Source organism: Chaetodon trifascialis, chromosome 2, assembly GCF_039877785.1.
Source record: "Chaetodon trifascialis isolate fChaTrf1 chromosome 2, fChaTrf1.hap1, whole genome shotgun sequence".
Lineage (NCBI taxonomy): Eukaryota > Metazoa > Chordata > Actinopteri > Chaetodontiformes > Chaetodontidae > Chaetodon > Chaetodon trifascialis.
In genome coordinates, this window is record NC_092057.1 from 15586653 (window position 1) to 15607988 (window position 21336).

A 21336-nucleotide genomic window follows, 5' to 3' on the forward strand; every position below is an offset into this window, starting at 1 on the left:
TTTTGATGAGGGAATGGAAAAGTGTCAGTGCTTTTCCCACCCACATTTCTCAGTCAGTCTGGGGATTTGAACTGGTGACCCCACAGTTAACAAGCCGGCACTGCTACACTTGAAGCTACTGCTACCCAGAACCAAACAGTGAGGGAAGAAATCCACGCAATGGTTGGGCATTAACATTTACAGAATTCAGGTTCAAGTTCACATAGGAATAAGAGCTCAAGATACGTCTGAATTCTTGGCAAACACACTGAGTGGCCCTGCCTCCTGTTTGAGCCATGAGAATGTCTGTGCAGTCCACAACATCCAGCAGTGAGAGAGTCACTAACGCTGTGCTCAATGCTGATTTACATGTGTTGAACTATGATTTGACATGATTAAATAACTGTTGTATTTCAGTTGCCTCCAATTAATCTCCAGTGGGGGTTTCATTACATGTGTTTACATTTGGTCCCTTCCTTTGGTGTTTGTGTCCCACCCACGTGTCCATACACTGTACTTAACATCACACCTATGAAATGAGGCCATTCGAGACAGAACCTTATGAAACACATATGAGGATTTCACTTTGCCCTTTTCCCAAGTAAAGAGAGTTCACGATCTGGACTTCATACTGGGTATGAGAAAAACTTAACCTCTTGAGGGTCAGCCAGGAAAGTCCAGTCCAATATAATCTGATGTCTCTCTCCAATAACCACACTGAAAAGAAAATGTTGGGAGCTTGTTTGTCTTCTACTTTAGGCCAAAGCCTTAGAAACTGGGCAGGAGGGACTGAGCTTGTCGTTACCTTGCTCAAATTGCCAGTTTTGCAGGAACTGACACATTTGGTAACATTACATTCATTTATGTTGGCTTTAAACCAGATGTAGCTTGGGATCAAACCACTAAACACTTTACCTGAGGAGGGAATGCATTTTATGTTGTATTCATGTTTGCACAATATACATTTTCTCTGAACAAGTAAGAGGGTCCGTCTGCTGTTTCCAACTTAGCAGATGTTTATTTTGAATATGATGTGAAATTTTTCTAAATACTAAAAGAAAACATTTTAAAATATACATTTATTCTTCATCCAACTGAAACAAGATGGACATTGTTATGTTTGTTCCCCCACAGTACCTCTGTGATGGAGGGCTTCCTAAAGCAGCACAGAGAGGATTCACACCATCTCCTCCCTCATCAGATGCGTGAAAAAACTCAGCAGATGACACAGCAGACAGTAAAAGCAATAATACACCGAGAATAATGGTAAACAGTGAGGGGGCCGAGAGAAAGCAGTGGCTTTAACTTATGTTGTTTCAGACCTGGGGAGCGAGTTACGATGTGCTGTAGAGAAATGCTGGCAGATTTGCTTGAACTGTTGTCTGTGTGGTTCATCAGACTTCAGAGAGCTGTTGCTTTCAGAGAGCCAACTCTTGAATGCTTTAAAAAGAGTCTGTCATAAATCTAATGTTCAGACTTTAGTCACATCCTCAGACAGGCCTCAATCCCTCAAACAGTAGAAAAGTTCAGCTTTCAGCTTTCAGCGTTCATTTTTATAGTATAGTATAGTATAGTATAGTATAGTATAGTATAGTATAGTATAGTAATATTATCTTGACGATAAGGTAATCATTTACATTATTTTGCAAATTGAAATTGTGAACAATTTGAATAAAAGTATCTCAGTGCTGATGAACCTGTGGCTCAGCTTTTTCTGGCCTGTTGGTCATATGGTACAAATATACAGAATTTTTATTTAAGTAAAAGTAGCAATACTGCAATATAAAAACACTTGTTTATAGATACAGGTCCTGTATTAATAAGTCAATTGAGTAAGAGTACAGACGTATCCTTAGCACTAATATATATCAAGTATCAAAAGTGAAAGAGCTCATAATGCAGGTAAATGACTCCTGAGTGTTATACTATTATATGTGTATATTACTGGATTATTATTACTGATGCATTAATGTAGCATTGTAGTTGTTGGTCGAGGTGCAGCTTATTGTAGCTGTTACAGTATATGTACTGTTGGGTAGTTAAATCTATAACATTACATCAGACTCCATAATCTCATACATATTGTATGTAAAATCTTAAGTAACTTGTGAGTAAATCTGTCATTACATGAAATGAAGCCAAAAAGTACAATATTTCCCACTGAAGTGTGAAGGAATAATGTACAACGTAGCTTGAATTGGAAATACACAGTAGAAGTAATGCACAAATACTCTTGAGTAAATGTACTGTATGTAGTGATAAACATGATTGATATTTAGTATTTATTAGTTGTTAGATATCTAACAATTGCTGCTTTGTTCCATGAGTTTTACACGCTTGAAATATGAATGATTCTTTTGTACTCAGTAGTAACTCTATCAAACCAATGCATTTTATGATTATTTCCTAATGTGGAACTATCAAAATCCTTAAATAGTGAATAAATTGTGAAACTGCCACCTTTTACAGTGGAATCAGAGTGCTTCAGTAGTAATTGCCTGCGGGGCATGCCGGCCTCACAAAAGGAAATAGCTGGGAAGTCAACTTTCCACTAAGTTAATGATGCTTGTCTGTTAAATGCCAGCAGAGGAGTCTGATAACCAGGCAACAAAGACACAGTCCGCTTGGTCTGGCATCACAGTGGAATGACTCATTAAATGGGGATCATTGCGAGCCTTTTGTTGGTGACGTCTTTCAAAATGAGCCGTGAATGATGACATGCCCTTTCTTCCTCTCTCTCTCTGACTTTTTTTTTTTTTTTTTAGAAAATGCTAATAAACAAAGACGTATTACATCCTTTTCTCTGCTATGGAACAATTGGCGCTCATTGCTGATAAATGATGATATCCATCTCTTTTCTCTCCCCCCTCCACTCTGTCTTGTCTCTCATTCACATAGAAGCCATGTCCCTGTGTGGAAACAGTGATCGACCTGTTTCCAATCGTGTTACCAATGACCCCTTTCTCCGCTGTAAGGTTAGGGAAACACTGAAGACTCGGCCGTGATAGATCTGAGGACATTCCAAAACCCCCCAGAGCTGTTTATGCTCACGCCTGTCGGTTTGATAGAGAAGAAGTGTCTTGTGGGATATGTGGTTTCTGTGACGGCTGGAATTGTGAACTTTATCATCCTTACTTCTCTCCTTCTGCAAAGCCTTTGTGTCCCTCCTCATTAAAGGAAAAGAGTGATCACTGTAGGCAGCTCAAGCCTTGTCTGTCTTTTTTGAGCCTGTGTTTGTTGATGGCGATTGTTGATAATCTGTGTGTTTAGGCCTGGAGTTGAACGTCTGTAGGGGTAACTAGGGCTTGCATGTGTGTGGAGGGGTCACCACAGAGTCAGAGAAAGCACATGTTGCTCAAGGTATCACAGAGCGGTCAGCTCCTGAGTGAAGTTAGTCGGATGCGCCGTCTTTTGCGGCTTCACATCCTTTGATTCATGTCATATACTAACGACTGCATCTCATGTTAGAGCAGAAACATACACTTTAATCCATTCATTGCAGTCTCGCTCTTACAGTCCCATGCACAACGTTTCAACATGTGGAGCGATCCAAAGCTTGACAGGCCTGCCATGGCTAGTTAGAAGTGTTAAACTATGATTGGACAGCTGCTGTTTGGGGGAGAGGTTTAGTGAAAGCACGATTATACTCACAAAAGCATTGTCACAATCTACTAGAGGCTCATAAATGCTGATAAAGATCGTATTGTCTTATTTTTCTTTTTGCAGTTTTCAGATTATCCATGTGACTTTAAGTTTGCACATAAATTAGCATTTTCATATTTTGAGAGCTACGCTTTCATGTACTTTACTTTACACAGCATAAAGTGTGTGTGTGTGTGTGTGTGTGTGTGTGTGTGTGTGTGTGTGTGTGTGTGTGTGTGTGTGTGTGTGTGTGTGTGTTTTCACTTGATCTTTCAGTGTTGGCCCATGTTCATGTATCCTGTGCAGGAGACGCCATGCCAGTGTCTCCTTCCCCTGGCTTTCTTTTCATACTGTGACTTTGTCCAGGAAACTGAAGGAATTACGCTCAGATTGTGAACCTGTCCATCTAACTTGACATGTCAATACCCCATCTTACACACACACACACACACACACACACACACACACACACACACACACACACACACACACACACACACACACACACTGCCCTATGTGGTTCTGCGGCCAGCATGTTTCCTATTAACTTCCATTCAGCCAGGTGGGTATTAAGTTGTTCAAAGATGTACGGTCCAGAGCCTCAAATCACGCCGGATTACCCACAACCTCCAAGACCAAATCAGCCGGGCAATTTGTTGTCCAACCTGGTTATGTTCTCTGTCTCAGGTGATTCCAGTTGAAGGCTGCTGTGTGCCGAGAGAAGTCGTTCTCATGTGGCTACCATTTGATTCAATATTTGAGTAAATATCTCTGCATTGTAAGTGTGTAGTTGACCATCATGTTCAATGCAGGTTCACAATAGAATTGGTCTGGAACATAATCAGCATCAAAAGCAAACAGTAGAGTTTAAAGTTTTTTGTTATTTCTTGAATGTGGATCTATAATGGAAAACTATGAAGTAAGAGGCAAGAAGCTGAATTACTGTTTTATACAAATTACTTTTTTTCATTTGCATTCATTTATTTGACAAAAGATTACACAGGTTTGATAAAGCCTGGGGTGATCGTGCATTTTCACCATGTTCTATGTGTACAAACATACTGTATGATCCTTTCTGTCTGATAGTCAGATCTGATGAACAAGAAACCTAATCGATGCTGCCTGTGGCACTGCAGCTCTGCATCAAGAGTCAGAAGAATGCTTTACTTACAGACCACTTTTATCTGTAGCCATGCTAGCAGCATGACACTTGGCGGTTGCAGTGTTGGTTGGTTGGGCCACGACTTTGTTCCAGACTGAAATATCCCAACAACTGTTGAGTGGATTCCCTCAACACAGCCTCACGGAGCTGCCAGCATGACTGGAGACTGTTAGCCCTGTTGCAAGACTCTGCCACTTTTTGTTGTAACCCACTGAGCCATGTAAATACTCTACATTCATTGCATTCATCTGTAAAAACAAATATCATGGCACTGTGTGCTGCTATGTCAAAAGTACAATGACTAGCTGCATGGAAATGATTTGCTTAAAGTCAAAAGCTCAGTCTTTGACAGAACATGCAAGTCCGACATTAGCATGATGCATCAGTTACCGGTCAGCCAAACAGCTCCTACATCACATTTGGACCTTATATACAGTTTGCGTGTTAGCATAATATTATGTTGACTGAGAGCACACACAGTACGACCTATTGTACTGTGTAGTATAATAAGTGTGTGTGCAGCCATCAAATACCCTTCACTTACTCCTTGAGCTGTGTGTGAGGTCCAGTTTTCCCCTGATCCACTTGCATCAACATTTACTCTCTAGCTTCATCCGCTGATATGTCTCTTCATCAATCTGTGCTTTTATTGTTCTCTGCTGGACAGCGCACGTCTGATTCCAACCCCAGCCGGCCCTCTGGACTTCTTTTATTTGTCACAACTGGCTTGTAAAGTTTTATCTAATTTTCTTAAATATTTCACACACTGACCTGACGCCTCTCTCTTGCTGTAAAAACCTCTACATTCCTCTGCTGAGCAGGATCAAAACAGCGTGTCAGTTGAAATGCATATTAATAAACATTCTGCACATATGTCAGCCACCTCCATCATGGCCAGGTCTCAGCTGAGTAAGCACAGTATAGAAATCCCATAATCATTTCTTGATGTGCCCAAAAGGCCCCAACATGCGTCTCTCACCCTCCAAACCGCTTGGTCCACGTCCAAAGCATGTCTCATGTTCCTCGTATACATCTATGCACAGGTCAGAGGTAAGAGCTGTACTGTGAAATTAATCCGCTCTACATGGTTCCACTTTATTAGAGCTGACAGCTTAACAAAACTTCATGGGCTCCTTGGTGCTGAGGACGAGTAATGAACAACCACAAATGAATACTTTTGAAACCCCAGCTGTTAAGATATCAGACAGGGTTGCTAATAGGCATTATATGTGCCTTTGCCCTTTAGTCCTTTACTGGAAAGAGATTTGCTGAATAGGTTTCAGTTTTAAGGTGGAAAATGTCAAGTGGTAGTCCTGTTGAATTATTTATCAGTGTGGTTGTTTTCTGTGCGGCGTGAGACTCTTTGCATGAGGTTTATGCCTGGTGATTAAACTGGCTTATTTTGGAGGAGCTGCAGTAGGAAGTCTTGTCTCCTGTGATTTATTTCTCTCTGTGGAAAGAGAGGTTGCATGGTCTGTGGTACAACTTATCCCACCTGTCTGAGGTGTGGTGCAGCCACTTTTCATTACCATCAACGCGAGTAAATAACTCCTCGTGACAGTTCTTGACAGAGGGACGTTTCTCAGCACTTCTGTCGGCATTTTCCACTTTAAAACTGCATCAAGTGATATTTAAGGTTTTACTATTAAACCAAACCACTCCCTGTAATGTGGAGTGGGTCGTCCATACTGCTAAACCCACTAAGAGTGCTGTGTGTCTTTTACTATGTCATTATTATTTGATTTTCATGCCTCCACCTAGAAACCATGTCTCCTAGAAATTACATTTCTATGCTATTAATTTGCTGCCATGATTATCCCAGTGTGACACTGGAGACAAAGCACTTTGATATATTGGCCTGTATTAATATGCTAAATATGCCCTGTCTCATGCTTAAAGTCACCTTTAGACTTTTGCAGTAATTAACCAAGACCATGACCTTTCCCTTAACATAAGTGTTTTGAGCGTAAAATAACCATAAAAACATCAATCATGCTGCAGCTGCTACTCTCAGATACAGTACAAGCGTGGGTATTGTCTGGAAAATAAATGAAATACATTGTCGCTGATCATGTGGCAGATGCAGCCAGAACCAACAGCAAGTCTAAATTAAATGACAAAATATAGGATGACATTTTTTATCTGTGCCTTTAAAAACTCTCAAACACACCAAACAGGAAATTAACATTTTGTTACTTACCAGATCAAGTCATTAAGAATGTCCCCTCATTGATTAATTCAGATAACATTATGTTTCTCCCCAGAATGTATTTGCTGATTAGTAATGTATAAATAGCATTTCTAGGAGACACAGACTCTCATGGCTCTTACCAGCAACCACATACACAACTGCAGACAGTTTAGAGACAAACGGAGTGCCAGGAGCTAAAATGAACCAGGCAGCAGTGAAGAAAGTCGACCATCATCTAATAAACTCAAGACCCAGATATTTTTCTCAGGAGTTGGAGGAACAATTTAAAACTGAAAGGAAAGTGAATACTGGGCAGAAACTCGACTCCAATGGGATGCTCGTGTTGCTCCATGTCTGCTGGATGTGTTAGAAGGCTTTTTTGTGCCGACAGGTCAGCCAGAACAACTCGATAGCTGATACTGTTTCCAAGATATTTTGCTGTAAATTTGTTTTCAAACCTCTCTGTCACGTAATGTAGCTTTAAATAAATGAAATATTACAAATGAACATCATGTTTTATGTGTGCCATGTGTAAACCTGGAGGAGATTGCGTGTGTGTGTGTGTGTGTGTGTGTGTGTGTGTGTGTGTGTGTGTGTGTGTGTGTGTGTGTGTGTGTGTGCATGCAGCTAATCCCGCAAACTATTGCACCTATCAGCATTGTATTTTTTGTGCATGTTTATTAGTGTATCCTCAAGCACCTCTTCTGATTCTGGTGGTTCACAATTTTTGAAACACCCGTTTTATGGACTGCTCTGTTATTGACAGCTGCTACAACCATCTAAAAACAAGCCCTACTTAGTATGTTGGAAGCCACATTTTGACAATAGATGTGCCCCCAAAACTGACATCCATAGAAAAGTTTGGTCTCATCTAAAGATTAATTCCTTACCCAGTATGTCAGGTGGAGATTTGCACTCTCCTGAGTTCACTCTTCAAGATGACAGATAAAACACAGACACAATTGGTTTAGTTTCATATGTCTTTATTGAAAAAAGGGCTTGAGTATCATGGCTGAAATACTGCCTCTTGGTTTACCAACAGTGACAATACATAGGGTAATATTCTAATACATCTCAGGTAAATGAAGAGTATGTGTCAGAAGCTGCCTCAAAAGAAATAAAGTTATTTCACATTGTCTCGGGGTCCAAAGTAGAACACATGCACCCACTTTGATTCACTTTTAATTCATGAACGATGTTAAAGGAGTCAATATGTTTGTCTGAAATGTTAAATGGTGCCACAGGGGCCCCAGTATGAAACAGAAGAGCACTTAAAGTCTGATTAATAGAACTCACTAACATAGATCAGTAATGACACAAATGCTGCTAACAGTGTGATTAATAAAGTTAATACGTCTCTTTCCTGTTAGTCAGATAATGATCACATCCATCAGAACGTCTCCAGAGGTGACAACACAATCTTCTTTCTAGATGTTACTTAATAAAAAGATGTAACATTAGAAATTTGTCATTGCATATCAGTCTATTTGGAACCTGGAACATTTTAGATTGTGTTTAAACAAATTAGTATAATAATATAAAATGAATGTCCATTAACTTCTATTACAGGAAATGAATTACACTTACAGGATTATTGCAACATTAGCTGCAAATTGATACACTTATCACCTATAATCAGGCACTCAGCAAATAGACCATGTAAACCAAAACAAGAAAAGAGACCATAACAATGACCACAAGCACCAGGACTTCCATCACAATCTCAGGGAAGAAAAAACAGCCCTGATTCTGCTGCATGGCAGCGGTTGAGTGAAATTGAAAAGAAAGCCCGTGGGGTGCTGGGAGTGTCCAGATTGAAAGCACATGTTGGTCGCTTGGATCTCAACTCAAAGGTTTTGTTCTGCTTTGGCTCAGTGACTCTATTGACACATCATACATCAACCTCAGTAAAACTCGACAAAGATCGAATCGAGCGTTGGACGGGGACGACTGGTGGGCTGAGCTGAATAGTTTCCTGACTTGTGTAACACAATGACAGCAGCTTTTGTTTTCGGTCGCTGTGTGTTGGACTCGACAGATTTTTATTCAGTTCACCTTTGTTACATCTCACATTGGTTGACAAGGAAACAGCATGAACCAGGAAGACGATATTCGATTTGTTTTATCCACAATGTAAAAAAGATAAAAATAGTGTTTTATTCCTTTGGTAAAGGAACGTGTTGCATATTGTGTATTAGCACATTTTCAAACAAACCATCACATACGTGTGAAATATTGCATGAAACCTTAAAAATGAAGTTTAACACTGTTTCTCGCATTTTATGGCCAAGCCTTCATGTAGTATCTGCTGCCTGCTGCACATTGCATTAAAAAAAAAGCATTTAGTAAGATTATACACAATACAAAAATAAAACAATTACATTTAAAAGACATCTGATAATAAAGTGGCTCAAATATATATAAAAAAAGCTAATCAGGGACTTTCTTTTTGCCGCTGTGAACATTCCCTTTGTGACATTTGTCGTTGTTTTATGCGTCAATTTTTTAGCTTTTCATTCCTCCCGAGGACAGGTGTTGGTATGAAAATACTGCGATTCAATTGATATACATTTCTCTACAGTCCCTTTGATGTAAAAAATGATCTTTTTCTAACAACAAATGAAATTGAAAGTCATGCTTTTTGAGGTTTCTTCATGTTGCATGTTTTACTGTATAAATATTTGGTCTCTCTTTACTGATATGTTCAATCGATAAAAAAGCTGCATTGATAAGTGTTGTGTTCCTCTTCTTTATAGTCTTTATTAGTACAGAACGGCCTTCTTTCATATCAGACTCTAACAACGGCGCTTTAAATGTTGTGTGACTGGTAAAAACACGTGTGTCTTTATAGACGTTAGGGTCACAACATCCCATCTTAATCTTGCATAAAATAAACAGTGAAATATAATGATGTCGATGGCTCTGGCCCTTTATACTGAATATATAGCACCATAGGATCAGTGCTGGTTTCTTAGCAGTGTGTGTGAGCTTCCATCTGTTTTGTTCCTGATGGTGCAGGAAGCTTGAAGACAGCATGGCCTGCCCTGATAGGTCACTGCTTGTGACCCCTTTGGCCAGCCTCTCTGTGTCTGTCCCTGGAGTAATGCCAAGTTCACCTCACATCAGAAGTCTTCACATTAAAGTCTGTAACACCACCATCCCAAATATATGCCTTTAAAATATAAAGTAGAATTCACTCTTTTCAAAAGCCACTCATGTGGAAGTAAGTGTATTGCTGTAAGTATAACAGATCATTTTCACTTTTCCATTTGTCAGTGATACCACATTTGGGGTATTTAGACAGAACATGCTGACGAACTCCTCCGAGGAGGCTTGTGTGAATGTTTCAGTAGCTCATGTTTGGAGTTAATCTGAAGTGAAGGCAGCATTACCCACAAAGCATTGTGTGTGAGGCAGAAAGCTCAAATTGTTCCTTTATGGCTGCGTGAAGCACATTCAAACACATACATGCACACACAGACAAACACACACACACAGAATCGTGTTCATTTTTGGGGACATTACGTAGAATTACATTCATTTCCTGGAGACTAACCTTAACTTAAACCTTAGCTCGAGTCTGAAAATTAATGATTAACATACGGGGAAATGTTTTGTCCCCATAAGGAAGATGAGTTCCCGCAGAAAAGTAACATACACACACACTTTTGTGCCAATCACCCAGCACTCACACATGTGTATCTGACGTCAGCATGAAGCTAAAGGTATAATTGCACTTGTGGTAACATGGAGGGTTGGAGGTGACTGTGTGGGTGTCCAGAGGGATGGGTGGTGGTGCAGGGACGGCACGGTTTAGCGGTGAAGTGCTGGTTCTGCAAGCGGTCCAGAGAGGCGGACAGGTACATACAGCGTGTTTACATACATCCATAGCAGTGACAGGGAGGTATACAGGTGTGACCCGGGGACGCCAGGTCTGACGACAGATATGTCTTCCCTTGCGTTTAGTTTCTCTTGTTGTTGCGTCGTCTGTTTTTCTTCACCCTGGGGAGAGATGCAGAAGGAGAAGTTATTCATGAGACTGAAACGAGCAAGAAAACAGAAGACCAGATGGTAAAACCTGTACCAGCAATCAGCACCAATGGATTAACTTAATGAGACAGAGTGAATATATTTTAAGAAACCACAAATGGTGAGGTACGGACATTTAATGAACCAATTAGTAAGTAACCAACCTCCTCAACTACACTGATGTTGTGCTTCCTACATTGGAAAAGAAAATGCTGCGGTACATAATCCAGACAGCAATAATGATTGTAAGGAATTGGGAAACAAGGTGGCACATGAATGGTGATGGTAATGTGTGTCTGACATACATGAATGAATGTGCAGGAGTCTGTTGAAAACTCCTGTTCTCAGCAGAGCGGTTGGGGCCTGTTAGGGGCCTCAGGTGTGGGCCAACAGTTTTGATAGGTGAACATCGTAGCATATAAATGTAATTTATGAGTAACAGTAACTGAACATGAAAAAGGGTGATTCTGACAGAGAGCAGCCACGCTGAAACACCCCTTCCCCCATGAGAAAGCCTCTACACACACACTTTATTGCTTTCATGTACAGTACGCGTTCTTGGCTATTTCTCTGATACCTAACAGCACAGCTGGAACACAGGACTGTGGTGTGTTTTAAAGTTACTCTCACGCCATTCATTCATGAGCGCCTAAAAAGTGCAAACACACTTAACTACGGTCCCGCGTTGAACCTTGCAACTGCATTATTAGTCATTCTCACATTTAAAACCTTACTGAAAAAGCTCCAAATAGCTCCTGCTGGACACACTGGACAGTCTTTGCTTGGCCGATGTGTGATGGATAGTCTCTACATACAGTATGCATTGAAACACATACAGTCGACAGAACATGAAAAGTTATTGTTTTACAGCCTGACTGTTTGCTGCTGTGCCACTTCAGCCTCAGTGAACTGATAACTCCTGGACAAGACTACATTAAAAAAAAAAAAAAAAAAAAAATCTGTATTCACGCAGGTCCTTTAACAAACAATATCTTCTGAAACTCCATAAATTGGTTTATAGTTTGTTTTCACGTTATGCTTTAAGTGTTTATGGTGTTTAAAGAAGCAGACATGCAGCCAACAGACATGTTGGGAGCATTTTTTTATGAGGAATGCACAAATTTTAACCACATAGCTCATTAAAAACTGAACGAGGTGCTGCACTTTTTACTATGAATACTTTCACCCACAATGCTGCTCCCCAACCGCGACAACTCTGTCGCTGATGTGCAATTAGTGATGATAATTATGTGGAAACTGCTTGTTGGAAATAAAAAAAGTTATGTTAAACATACAATAAACATATAATTACATGCATTTACTACTGTGAATGGGCTGAGAGGGTGAAAGTGACGAACATTTGACTCCTCTGCAGTCTTGGCTGAAGTCTCAGACACATGCTTATGAGAAAGGAGGAAGCAGACATACCAGGAGCAGATTTATCACTGCTCTTACTGGACACTAATTATTTCACAGATAATAACTCAGCTGCTTACATCAACCACATCAGTGGTTTCAGAGAGCAACTGTCGGCAGGAAACTGAGCAATGGCCATTTGTAACACTGGTTTATTTCTTCTTTGTAAGATCTAAACTCAGCAGAGAAGAGAACTGTATTTCACGTCGTTGTCGGCGAAGCTTGTGTCTGCACAGAGAGGGACGAGGTTTTTTCTTACTTGTTAATGGCGTTCTTTAAGTACTGCTGCAGCCACTTGGTCTCCGGGTTGATGCAAACTTCCCTGTTGCTCTTCAGCTTGGCACTGCAGGAGAAAAAAGTAGATTTTGGGGGATCAGACTCCACATTCTGAGCATCTCTGCTAACATTTCCTGCAAGACAGTGATTATTTTGTGAGACTTTCACATTTTATCATCCAGGTTTCTATTTGCTTTTATACCTTCTACCAGTGTCCACATGACGCAGGAGCAGTAGAGGCAGAGAAGAAGCAAAGTATTTTTTGCTAATCTTTTTTTGCTGGAGAAAATATTTTCACCTCGGGGTTTACTCTGTAGCCGAACATCCGGTGATGGTGCACAGTGCAGAGATTGTATCTACTTTATTAGCTGTGTGGTCAACCAAACTGTAACAAGACCTCTCTGTAACCTCAAGGAAATGTGACTGGCATTTTAATGAACAAGGATCCTTAAAGAAGCTCATCAGAGTCTCTTGGTTAGTTCTCTTAGTTTGCATTTTTTTCTTGATTGAGCAGGTGGGTTTAGTTTTTCTGTTCTGGCAGATATTTGAAAAGGGAAACAAGCTGTTTGTGTGATTAATTACCTCTTCGGGACCACACAGATGGTTTTGCATGTTTAGCAGCTCTGCTGTGTTCTATAAATAAAGTTTGTTATTATTTTAAAGGATTTTAGACTATTTTGTCATGCCAGGATTTTCAAAGTCTAACACTGTGGACCCCCCTCAGACAAAGCTGAGACCACTGAGCACCCCCAGTACCCCGGCTACTCTATGAATTATTGATGATACATGAAAAAAGTAAATATTAATTGATTTTATCACCCCTACTACAATGTTATTCTTCGTCTTAATTATGCTCTAAGTTTTGGAGCGGTGGTCTCATAATGCTTTGGAAGATGAAGCATCATGTTGCTTTGGACACAATAGGTTAGCTGTTGCTTTTAGCCAATATTTGCTTTGACGCCATTAAAAGTATGCTGAATGAGCTGTTGGCAGCTCGTGTTTGCAATTGTGATTCCTCTCGCACTGAAGAAAAATCAGATGCACAATGAAGTTCTGTGTTAAGTTCTGGAGTCACCAGCAGCGTCTTGGAGTGGATTTATGAATGCTCACTCGTGATGGATATCAAAGATAATGACATCCTCAGAAAGTGTAAGTCTCACTGAATCGTTCAGATTTGGCAAAGCTCTGAATTTTGACACGTCTTGCAGCGGTGGGGCCCTGAGCATTTTTAACCTGCCTCCTCCCTTCAACTGTCCCTCAGTGTCCTCCTCACAGTTTGAGAACCTCAGCTTCAAAGCTTGCTGTAAGTTGATTCTCAACTTTAATTCCTGCCAGGACCCCGAGGAACTTGCATGATAGAGGTAATTCATCACAACAAACCCTCTATCCCCCTCCATCTTTTCAGCGTTACATTATCACTCTGTGGGAAAATTTTTAAACCTCCTTCGAGATGTTGGAACATACCAGCATAACTTTGCAGCACCAGGCACAAACAAACATGAATTTGACTCAAAAGAGATAAAAACCTCTTCACTGCGATGATTACCTTCCTCAACAAGTTTCAACTCTCTTTAAGTTGATGCATAAACAGCTGAAGTGAATGGAGAAGACCGTCTTCTTGTAATGCAGGAAAATGAACTAGAAAAACACTACAGGCTATAATTTGGATAATGGTGGGCAGAAATGTACAATATAAGCAATTTACAGTTATTAAAGCCAAACACACAAACCGCTGGTATGGTCTTTGAAACCTAAAGGCGCCACAAGTAACATTTATAATTCCCTGCGGCGCTATGAAGCCCATGTATATGTTTGGGAGGTGACATTATTGAAGCTGAAGAGATAATGCTCTAAAGATCTTCAACTTAAGCTTCTTTATGGCTTATAAATCACAAGAATATAATTCATTTTTTAGGAGAGCCCACTTCAACTTAAACTCAACTTCATCTCCACAGAACATCTTACAGCACATCCCAGTTACAGCCAGAGGATTACCGCTTCCAACAGGCTGTCAGCTTAACGTCAGGAGCAAGAAATCACACTGGTGCTGCTTGATTTAACATCAGCTAACCGCCATTATTTTTAACCAAAGGGGAACCCAAATTCCTTTATTAGTGCATATCATAACATAAAATAAAAAAATCTGCCTCTCTTACGGTTGGACCCTTGATGTTGAAATGAAGACAATAAGTCAGGATAATATCTGATATGGTTTACGAGGGCTGAGCTCAGAGACACCTCAGCTAAGCTCTAAAAACCTCAGCACATCCTACAACACACCCCAGCTAATAACCAGAGGATTACTGCACATAACAGGCTGTCAGCCTCCGGTCTGCGGTGAGGAATCACACCTCTCTGGTTCCACTCGGGGAGGAGAGGCTCACGTCGTGTTCAGCAAAGCCGCCTCTACACCCCACACAGAACATCTCATCTTTGCTTGATCTTTGCTTCTAAATGATGTTAACTCTCACACATTGAAAGCTGCATTTTGAGTAATTGCTGCAGACATTATTATAACTGCCACAGTTAATTTTTAGACAGTGAAAAACAGCTCTGTAAAACTCTAAGTATCAGCATGTTTCGGCAAAAGTTTGTGGATGACAGAACTTTTCTATAGAATCTCTATAAATCTCTAGATTTATGTTTAAGCTCTCCCCCATCATTGAGGGTGTTTGGGTGAAATCTTGTCAATAATTGTATTAAAATTCTTATTTACATATAATTGCTTCTCTGTTTAATTTTTGTCATATTTATGCTACCGTTGTTCATCTGTTCCTGCCACCTCTTTTGTCTAGAACACTGGTGGAAATGAGGATTTTAATCTCAACGAGGCTTTTCTGGTAAAATGAAAGTCAAATAAATTAAGTTAAAAAAAAGGTAATTTTATTTTATTTTAATTATTATTATTTTTATTAAAAGTTCTCTGTCACTATTTGATTTGTATAAGTAAATGATAAAAAATGCACTCTGCTTTTGTTGTTCTTTAAAAATATTTAATGGTTATGTAACAAATTAGTCTGTGACAAACTTTTCAAATATTTATTTTAAATGAGTAATTCCACCTTAATACAAGAGATTATAAACAAAAACCTGTCTTGAAAAACTGATTTCCTTGAAAAAAATGTAATTTTTCTTTAGAGGAAAATCAGATTTCACAGCTGAGATGTTGGTCGATCCTGTTTGTCAGACTGGATATAATTTGCAGTGTGAGATTGAAGCACGAGTTCAGCATTGATCACCGCTGGATGATGAACAGCTCTGAGGTCACAGAGAGTGTGTGTTTGAGTGAGTGAAGTCTGGCCTGTTGATGGAAAGCTGAGCCAAATACTTAGGAGAGGATTTGTTCCATTATCAGACACTGCTGGTGGGTTTCAGCTCTGTCGGGGTGAACAGGGGGCAGCCAGCGGGGTCTTGCCCCCTCCAAACATGTGGATATCACACCTCGGTGGCAAAAGGTCGTGTATGAGAGTTAACAACTCAAGAGGTGTCTCGCCTCGCCGCTCCCCTTTCTCCTCCCTCCATCTCTCCATCACACGACTCTGCAAATTAAACGCATTCCTCTCTGCCTCTTCACCGCTCTCTGATTCAATTTGAACCCCCCATACCCCTTTAATGTGCCACCTCCCCTATTCCTCACCCCATGTAGAGGCACACACGCAAGCAAATGAGCAAATGGCCCCTAAACTTAAAAGAGCGGCTCAGGAGCATCAGTCCGAGCATCAGGCCCAAATCCCTCAAACTAACATGTGAGTCGGGAGGCCAAACAGCTCAGTAACAGGATCCGTGTTGGCTTTTCCTCCAGGGACGTCCCCTCCTTCCCTTGTATTTTATTAGGGGTGGCCGACTCATCCGCTCGGGAGCTCTGTGCTGTTTTGATGTGTCTCCCCTCATCCTGTTTATCTGTCTGCTTGTCTGGGTGACCAACTGAGAGCCTAAACCCTAATTGACTTGGCTGGAATTTGAGGGCCGGAGTTCCACAAGCAGCAGGTAGTAATTACTTCACAGCAAGTTAATACCAACAGCATGCTGGGACGGGTGGGGGTGGGGGGGGTCGGATGAAGGCGCATGGTGGGACACTTGGGGTGGGGGGGGTGTAGTGTTACTGGCTTTCTTTCATCTGCCTCAATAGAGATATCGGAGCAGCTCTGCAGGCTTTTTGCCTCCTCTGGCAGCTTTCTGCAGGGAGGTTAGAGGGAGTTTGTGGCTCGGCCGGAGCGCTGTGTGTCCTTTCTGACCTTTTGCATTCACTAACAGTCACCAGCCCCCCTCCCTGCCTTTTTGGCAAAAGCCCCACAGCCTTTTGGCCTTTTGGTTGCGAGGCTTCTGCCATCTATTCTTTTTTATACTGCAAACACATGAATGAGGCTTTTTAGTTAATGTGTTCCAGACCAGTGACATTATACTCAGCGTTGCTGGGTGGGAAATAAAAAAAGTGAATAGGGGACACGGGAGGTCAGCAGAAATACAAAGGTAATCACTTTGACCCTTAATTATTGCTTCCTTTACAAAACATAAATGGCCCCCTCGAGCTCCGGCCGTCACTGCTTTCCTCTTTCTGAGAGGTTCGTGTTGTTTTAGACTCGGGCCGCTCATCAGGGAAAGAATAGAAGGATATTAACACCAAACCTCACATCCACTCTCAGTCTGTCGACGCTGCGCCTTTTTCTTTTATATATCAAATGGTGAAATGTGAAGGAGAGAAGGAGTAAAAAAACTAAGCATATAAAAACTGAGAATAATGAAACACCAGGTTTAAAAGTCAGAGGGATTTGATGTCATGTGACTCAGACCTCAAAACTGTGGAAATATCATTAATAAACTGATTTAAATGAAGGATTTTTTTTCAGCACCTTTAACCAGAAAAAAAAAAGAATGTTTACGATTAATCACTTTATTTTGAGGCAAGATTGCACACAATTTGCTCACACTTTGAGGTGATTAGTTTCTGACCATTGTTGCTCTTAAATCCACTGTTATATAATGTGTGTGTTATTGTGACATAATTTTAGTTTTTTAATTAGTTCACCAAATGAAATTTCAGATTCTTGCTCGGTGTTATTCTAATCATAATAATTTGAAAATTGATTTCAACAGTGCCGACTATAATGCCATGATTTCTTCTTCTTTCTGTAGAAATAATTCAGTTACTTTCTAAAAGAATGAACTTAAAAGAGGCACATAAGTGTGCCATAACCTGAAAACCATCATCAAACGTTCACATCAGGAAGCACATTACTTCAAACTCGTCACCACAGTCATTTTCCACTCATTTACTTACATGACTTGGAAGGGGCAGTTGGGCGTGTGGAGGAACTTGAGCTCTTTGATGGACCGCTGAGGAACCGTGTTGAGGGTGGAACGACACCAGCAGCGCTCCACCAGACTGATGGGCTTTGCTGCAAGCGCACGAGGAAAAGAGCAAATTAGCTCAGTCAAAGAAAAAAGTCAGGAAACAAGACATTAGTTAAAACAAGTAGACTCCATTCATGAGACGCTCAGCGCTGAGGAAACAAGGAGTGATTTCTGCTGTTCGGCTCACAAGAGCACTGAACTGATTTACGCACATGCTGCATAACTCTAGTTATTTGTGTAACACCTGTGATACTCATCAGTGAAATGTGGCAGAACTCAAAATGCATTTTTGCAGATAATGAACTCAATTATTTTAAAAAACTCTGCTTTTTGGAAGCAGATAAAGAGACAGCTGTGGTAAACGCTTCGGTTTTCCTTTGAACAATGTAGATATTTCATTGTTGATGAAACAGAGAAGAGGTCATTCTGGTTCATATGAGGATTTAAAAATCTACATCAGCTTGAATTAAAATCTAAATTTAAACACACTGGCTTCTACTTTTCTTTGGTTGTGATACATGCATCACTTCCCTCAGTGGACAAATGAAAAGCATGTTTAATCTACTGTAACAAGCTTTTACAAAGCATGGGAATGTACGAGTTTACCTGCTATTGCTATGCACAACATGTTCATTAAAAAGAGATTAGAACCTTTTATGACCAGTGTCTCTCTCTCTCGCTCTCTCTCTCTCTCTCTTACACACACACACACACACACACACACACACACACACACACATGCATATGTAGAATTTCAGCTTTTCACTCCCGCAGCATTCAGCCCAGCCACTCTAATGGAGGAGGGTCCTTGACATTCAATTTCCAATATTTGCCTCTTTTATGAAGCAGCACTCAGCGGCTCAGACGGACTCTGCAGAAATCACCTCAAGTACATTCTTAAAATGATTACAAATCACCCCTGTGCTGCCGTGGAGGCCTGTGGGGGCCCAGCAGACCACAGATGCACGCTAATAACTGCGAGTACATGCAATTACAAACTGACGGTATTTTTGAAAAACATACAGATTTTCCAGAGAAATGATGACGGTTGTAAAAATGTCAGTGGAAAGATGAAGAGAACCACCCTGCAATAAAACTTTAAATTAGGACTCCATCCCAATGGCCTTGGTGCTGTAGTGAGCTCCACTTAATATATTACACACACATGGTTTAAAAGAGGAAGAATGCTTCGCTAAGGCTGCAGAGTGTCAAAAAATCATGAAAGGTCACAAAGCAGGGGCTCGTTTTGTAGTTATTTTGCAAGATGCAACAACTCATTCCTCGTATCAGCCATTTCCTGCCCAGATAAACACAGAAATGAACTAAATCAAATGCATCTCATCTAAGTAAAACAGACCTTTGTTCTGGGGTTCAGCATATTCCTATTGATATGCATGATTGTAATGCAACACCAAATGTCCTGCCACAAATGGCTAAACCCTCAGTAATATCAGCCTAATGATTCACACCCGTTCGGGGTCTTTTCTCATGCAAACTAAGGGATCATTATGCAGCAAGCAGCACCGGGACCTGAAGCGAGCATCCACTGCTATCACCACCGCATTGTTTATCCCTAATTAGAAACTAATTAAAAGAAAGCAAAGGGAAAAGACAAATACATGCATTTAGAGCTCACTCTTTAATATGCAATCAGGGGTCTCACTGGGGCCGAAACAACAAGTTTAGCATAACGCCAGCCAGGCGACTCAACACCCAGGCTTGCCTGCTACCAAGGTTAACATGAGGGAGATTAATGTGGGGTCACAGTGAGAACTCTGCTCCTCCTGAAGTACATGAAAGATTTTATAGTCCAAAATACTGAATATAATGATTACTGAGACAGTTACAACCACATTTACTGCTCATTCATTACATAAAAATCCCTAAAATGTAACAAAAGGTTACAAGAGATTACAGAATACAGTCTATTGTAATTTAACTTCTCCACCAGTTATTTCATTATTGATTAATCTGATTATTATTATTTTCTCAATGATTTGCATTGGCCAATAAAATGTCACAATTCAGAATTTCCCAGAGTCAAAGTCTACATCTTCAAGTGGCAGGTTTTCCATGGCCAACTCTCCAAAATCCAAAGATAATCAATTTGCTGTCACAGAGAACAAATAAAACCAGCTAAGATTAATGTTGGTGAGAAACATGAGATGTAACAAATCAAAGCAAAGCAGTGTATCAACGTGCTGCAGCCTTGAACAGCCAAGAGCAACAAGAGCTTTGTCAAAAAGGGGTCTTTCTTTCTTCTCTACAACAAATGATTCTCATCAAATCATGAATTTTCAGGTGTATAAAAACCTGAGAGAACTACCAACAATGTCAAAAATGAAGCTTTGATCATGGAAAAGAAATTAAAACAAGAAGCCAAAGGGAATCTAAGCTCTTCATCTGTTTTAACTTGGACTGAATGCAGATATTTCAAAAAAAAAATCCCCACAGCAGAGACTGAAATAAAGTGATAGAAGCCTGAACATCAAGACTACATAAGTAACTAAATCCTTTCCCATCTTTAAGACTGTCACATTTTGTTCAGTTAAACATGTTCTGTGAACCGTTAAAAGTCTCCCGCCCCTCTCCTGGACTCACCGTTGGAGGCTGGTACATGCGTGGCCACGGCCAGCAGAGCCATCAGTGCCAGCAGTTTGACATCCATGGTGCTGGGCTAACAGGCTGCAGGAGGGCTGCTCTCACTGTCCACTACAATCCAGGGCACGACTGTGACCGCCAGCTCCACTCTGAGCTGAGTTAAATCCTCAGAGGAGAGAGAGAGAGAGAGAGAGAGTGAGGAGGGAGGGGGAGGGAGTCCCACTTTCTCAGGAAGGGGGGGGGGGGGGGGGGTCCCACTATGAGAGGAGAGGAGGTGAGAGGAGGGGAATAGGAGGGAGCAGCAGCGGCTAGTCAGCACAGACTTCCTCGATTGTAAATGTGTTGGCTGGGAATCAAGGAGAGAGTCTGGAGGGAATTCTTTCGCTCTTTTTTACTGATTTCTCCCCTTTTTCCACTAGTTCTGTCTTTGTTAACACGGCTCTTCTGATTATTCCATCAGTTTCAGCCTCTTTGACATCCCTTTCTTTCCTCTGTTTCTTGTTTTATTCTCTTTGCTTCTTATTGCCACCTGCCAGACATCATGCATGCACACTCACACGCTCACACACTCGTGTCCAACCAGTCACTCACAGGACGTTTTCAGAGCCAGAGCTTCCTGCGGGTAATATTGTTGTGTTATTGTTTACCGGGACACAGGCTGCTCTGTGTGTGTGTATGTGTGTGTGTG

General features: G+C 40.8%; 1 protein-coding gene across 1 annotated transcript; it reads right to left on the reverse strand.

The window, feature by feature from the left end:
- Positions 1-7942: 7942 nt before the first annotated feature.
- cxcl12b (chemokine (C-X-C motif) ligand 12b (stromal cell-derived factor 1)) lies at positions 7943-20782 on the reverse strand. The gene is made up of 4 exons (XM_070988348.1): positions 20649-20782; positions 17974-18091; positions 12679-12762; positions 7943-10976 (listed from the first exon to the last, which is right to left on the reverse strand). The coding sequence occupies exons 1-4, from the start codon at positions 20713-20715 to the stop codon at positions 10937-10939; spliced, it is 309 nt and encodes a 102-aa protein (XP_070844449.1). The 5' UTR covers positions 20716-20782; the 3' UTR covers positions 7943-10936.
- Between the last annotated feature and the right edge of the window lie 554 nt (positions 20783-21336).

What these genes read in the sequence shown, in the direction of transcription:
- cxcl12b (XM_070988348.1), bottom strand. Translation starts at nt 20,715, where the DNA reads ATGGATGTCAAACTGCTGGCACTGATGGCTCTGCTGGCCGTGGCCACG. An exon ending in GCATGTACCAGCCTCCAACG is followed by an intron (nt 18,092 to 20,648) that starts GTGAGTCCAGGA and finishes GTGCGCTTGCAG; the next exon opens with CAAAGCCCATCAGTCTGGTG. An exon ending in TTAAAGAACGCCATTAACAA is followed by an intron (nt 10,977 to 12,678) that starts GTAAGAAAAAAC and finishes ATCTCTCCCCAG; the next exon opens with GGTGAAGAAAAACAGACGAC.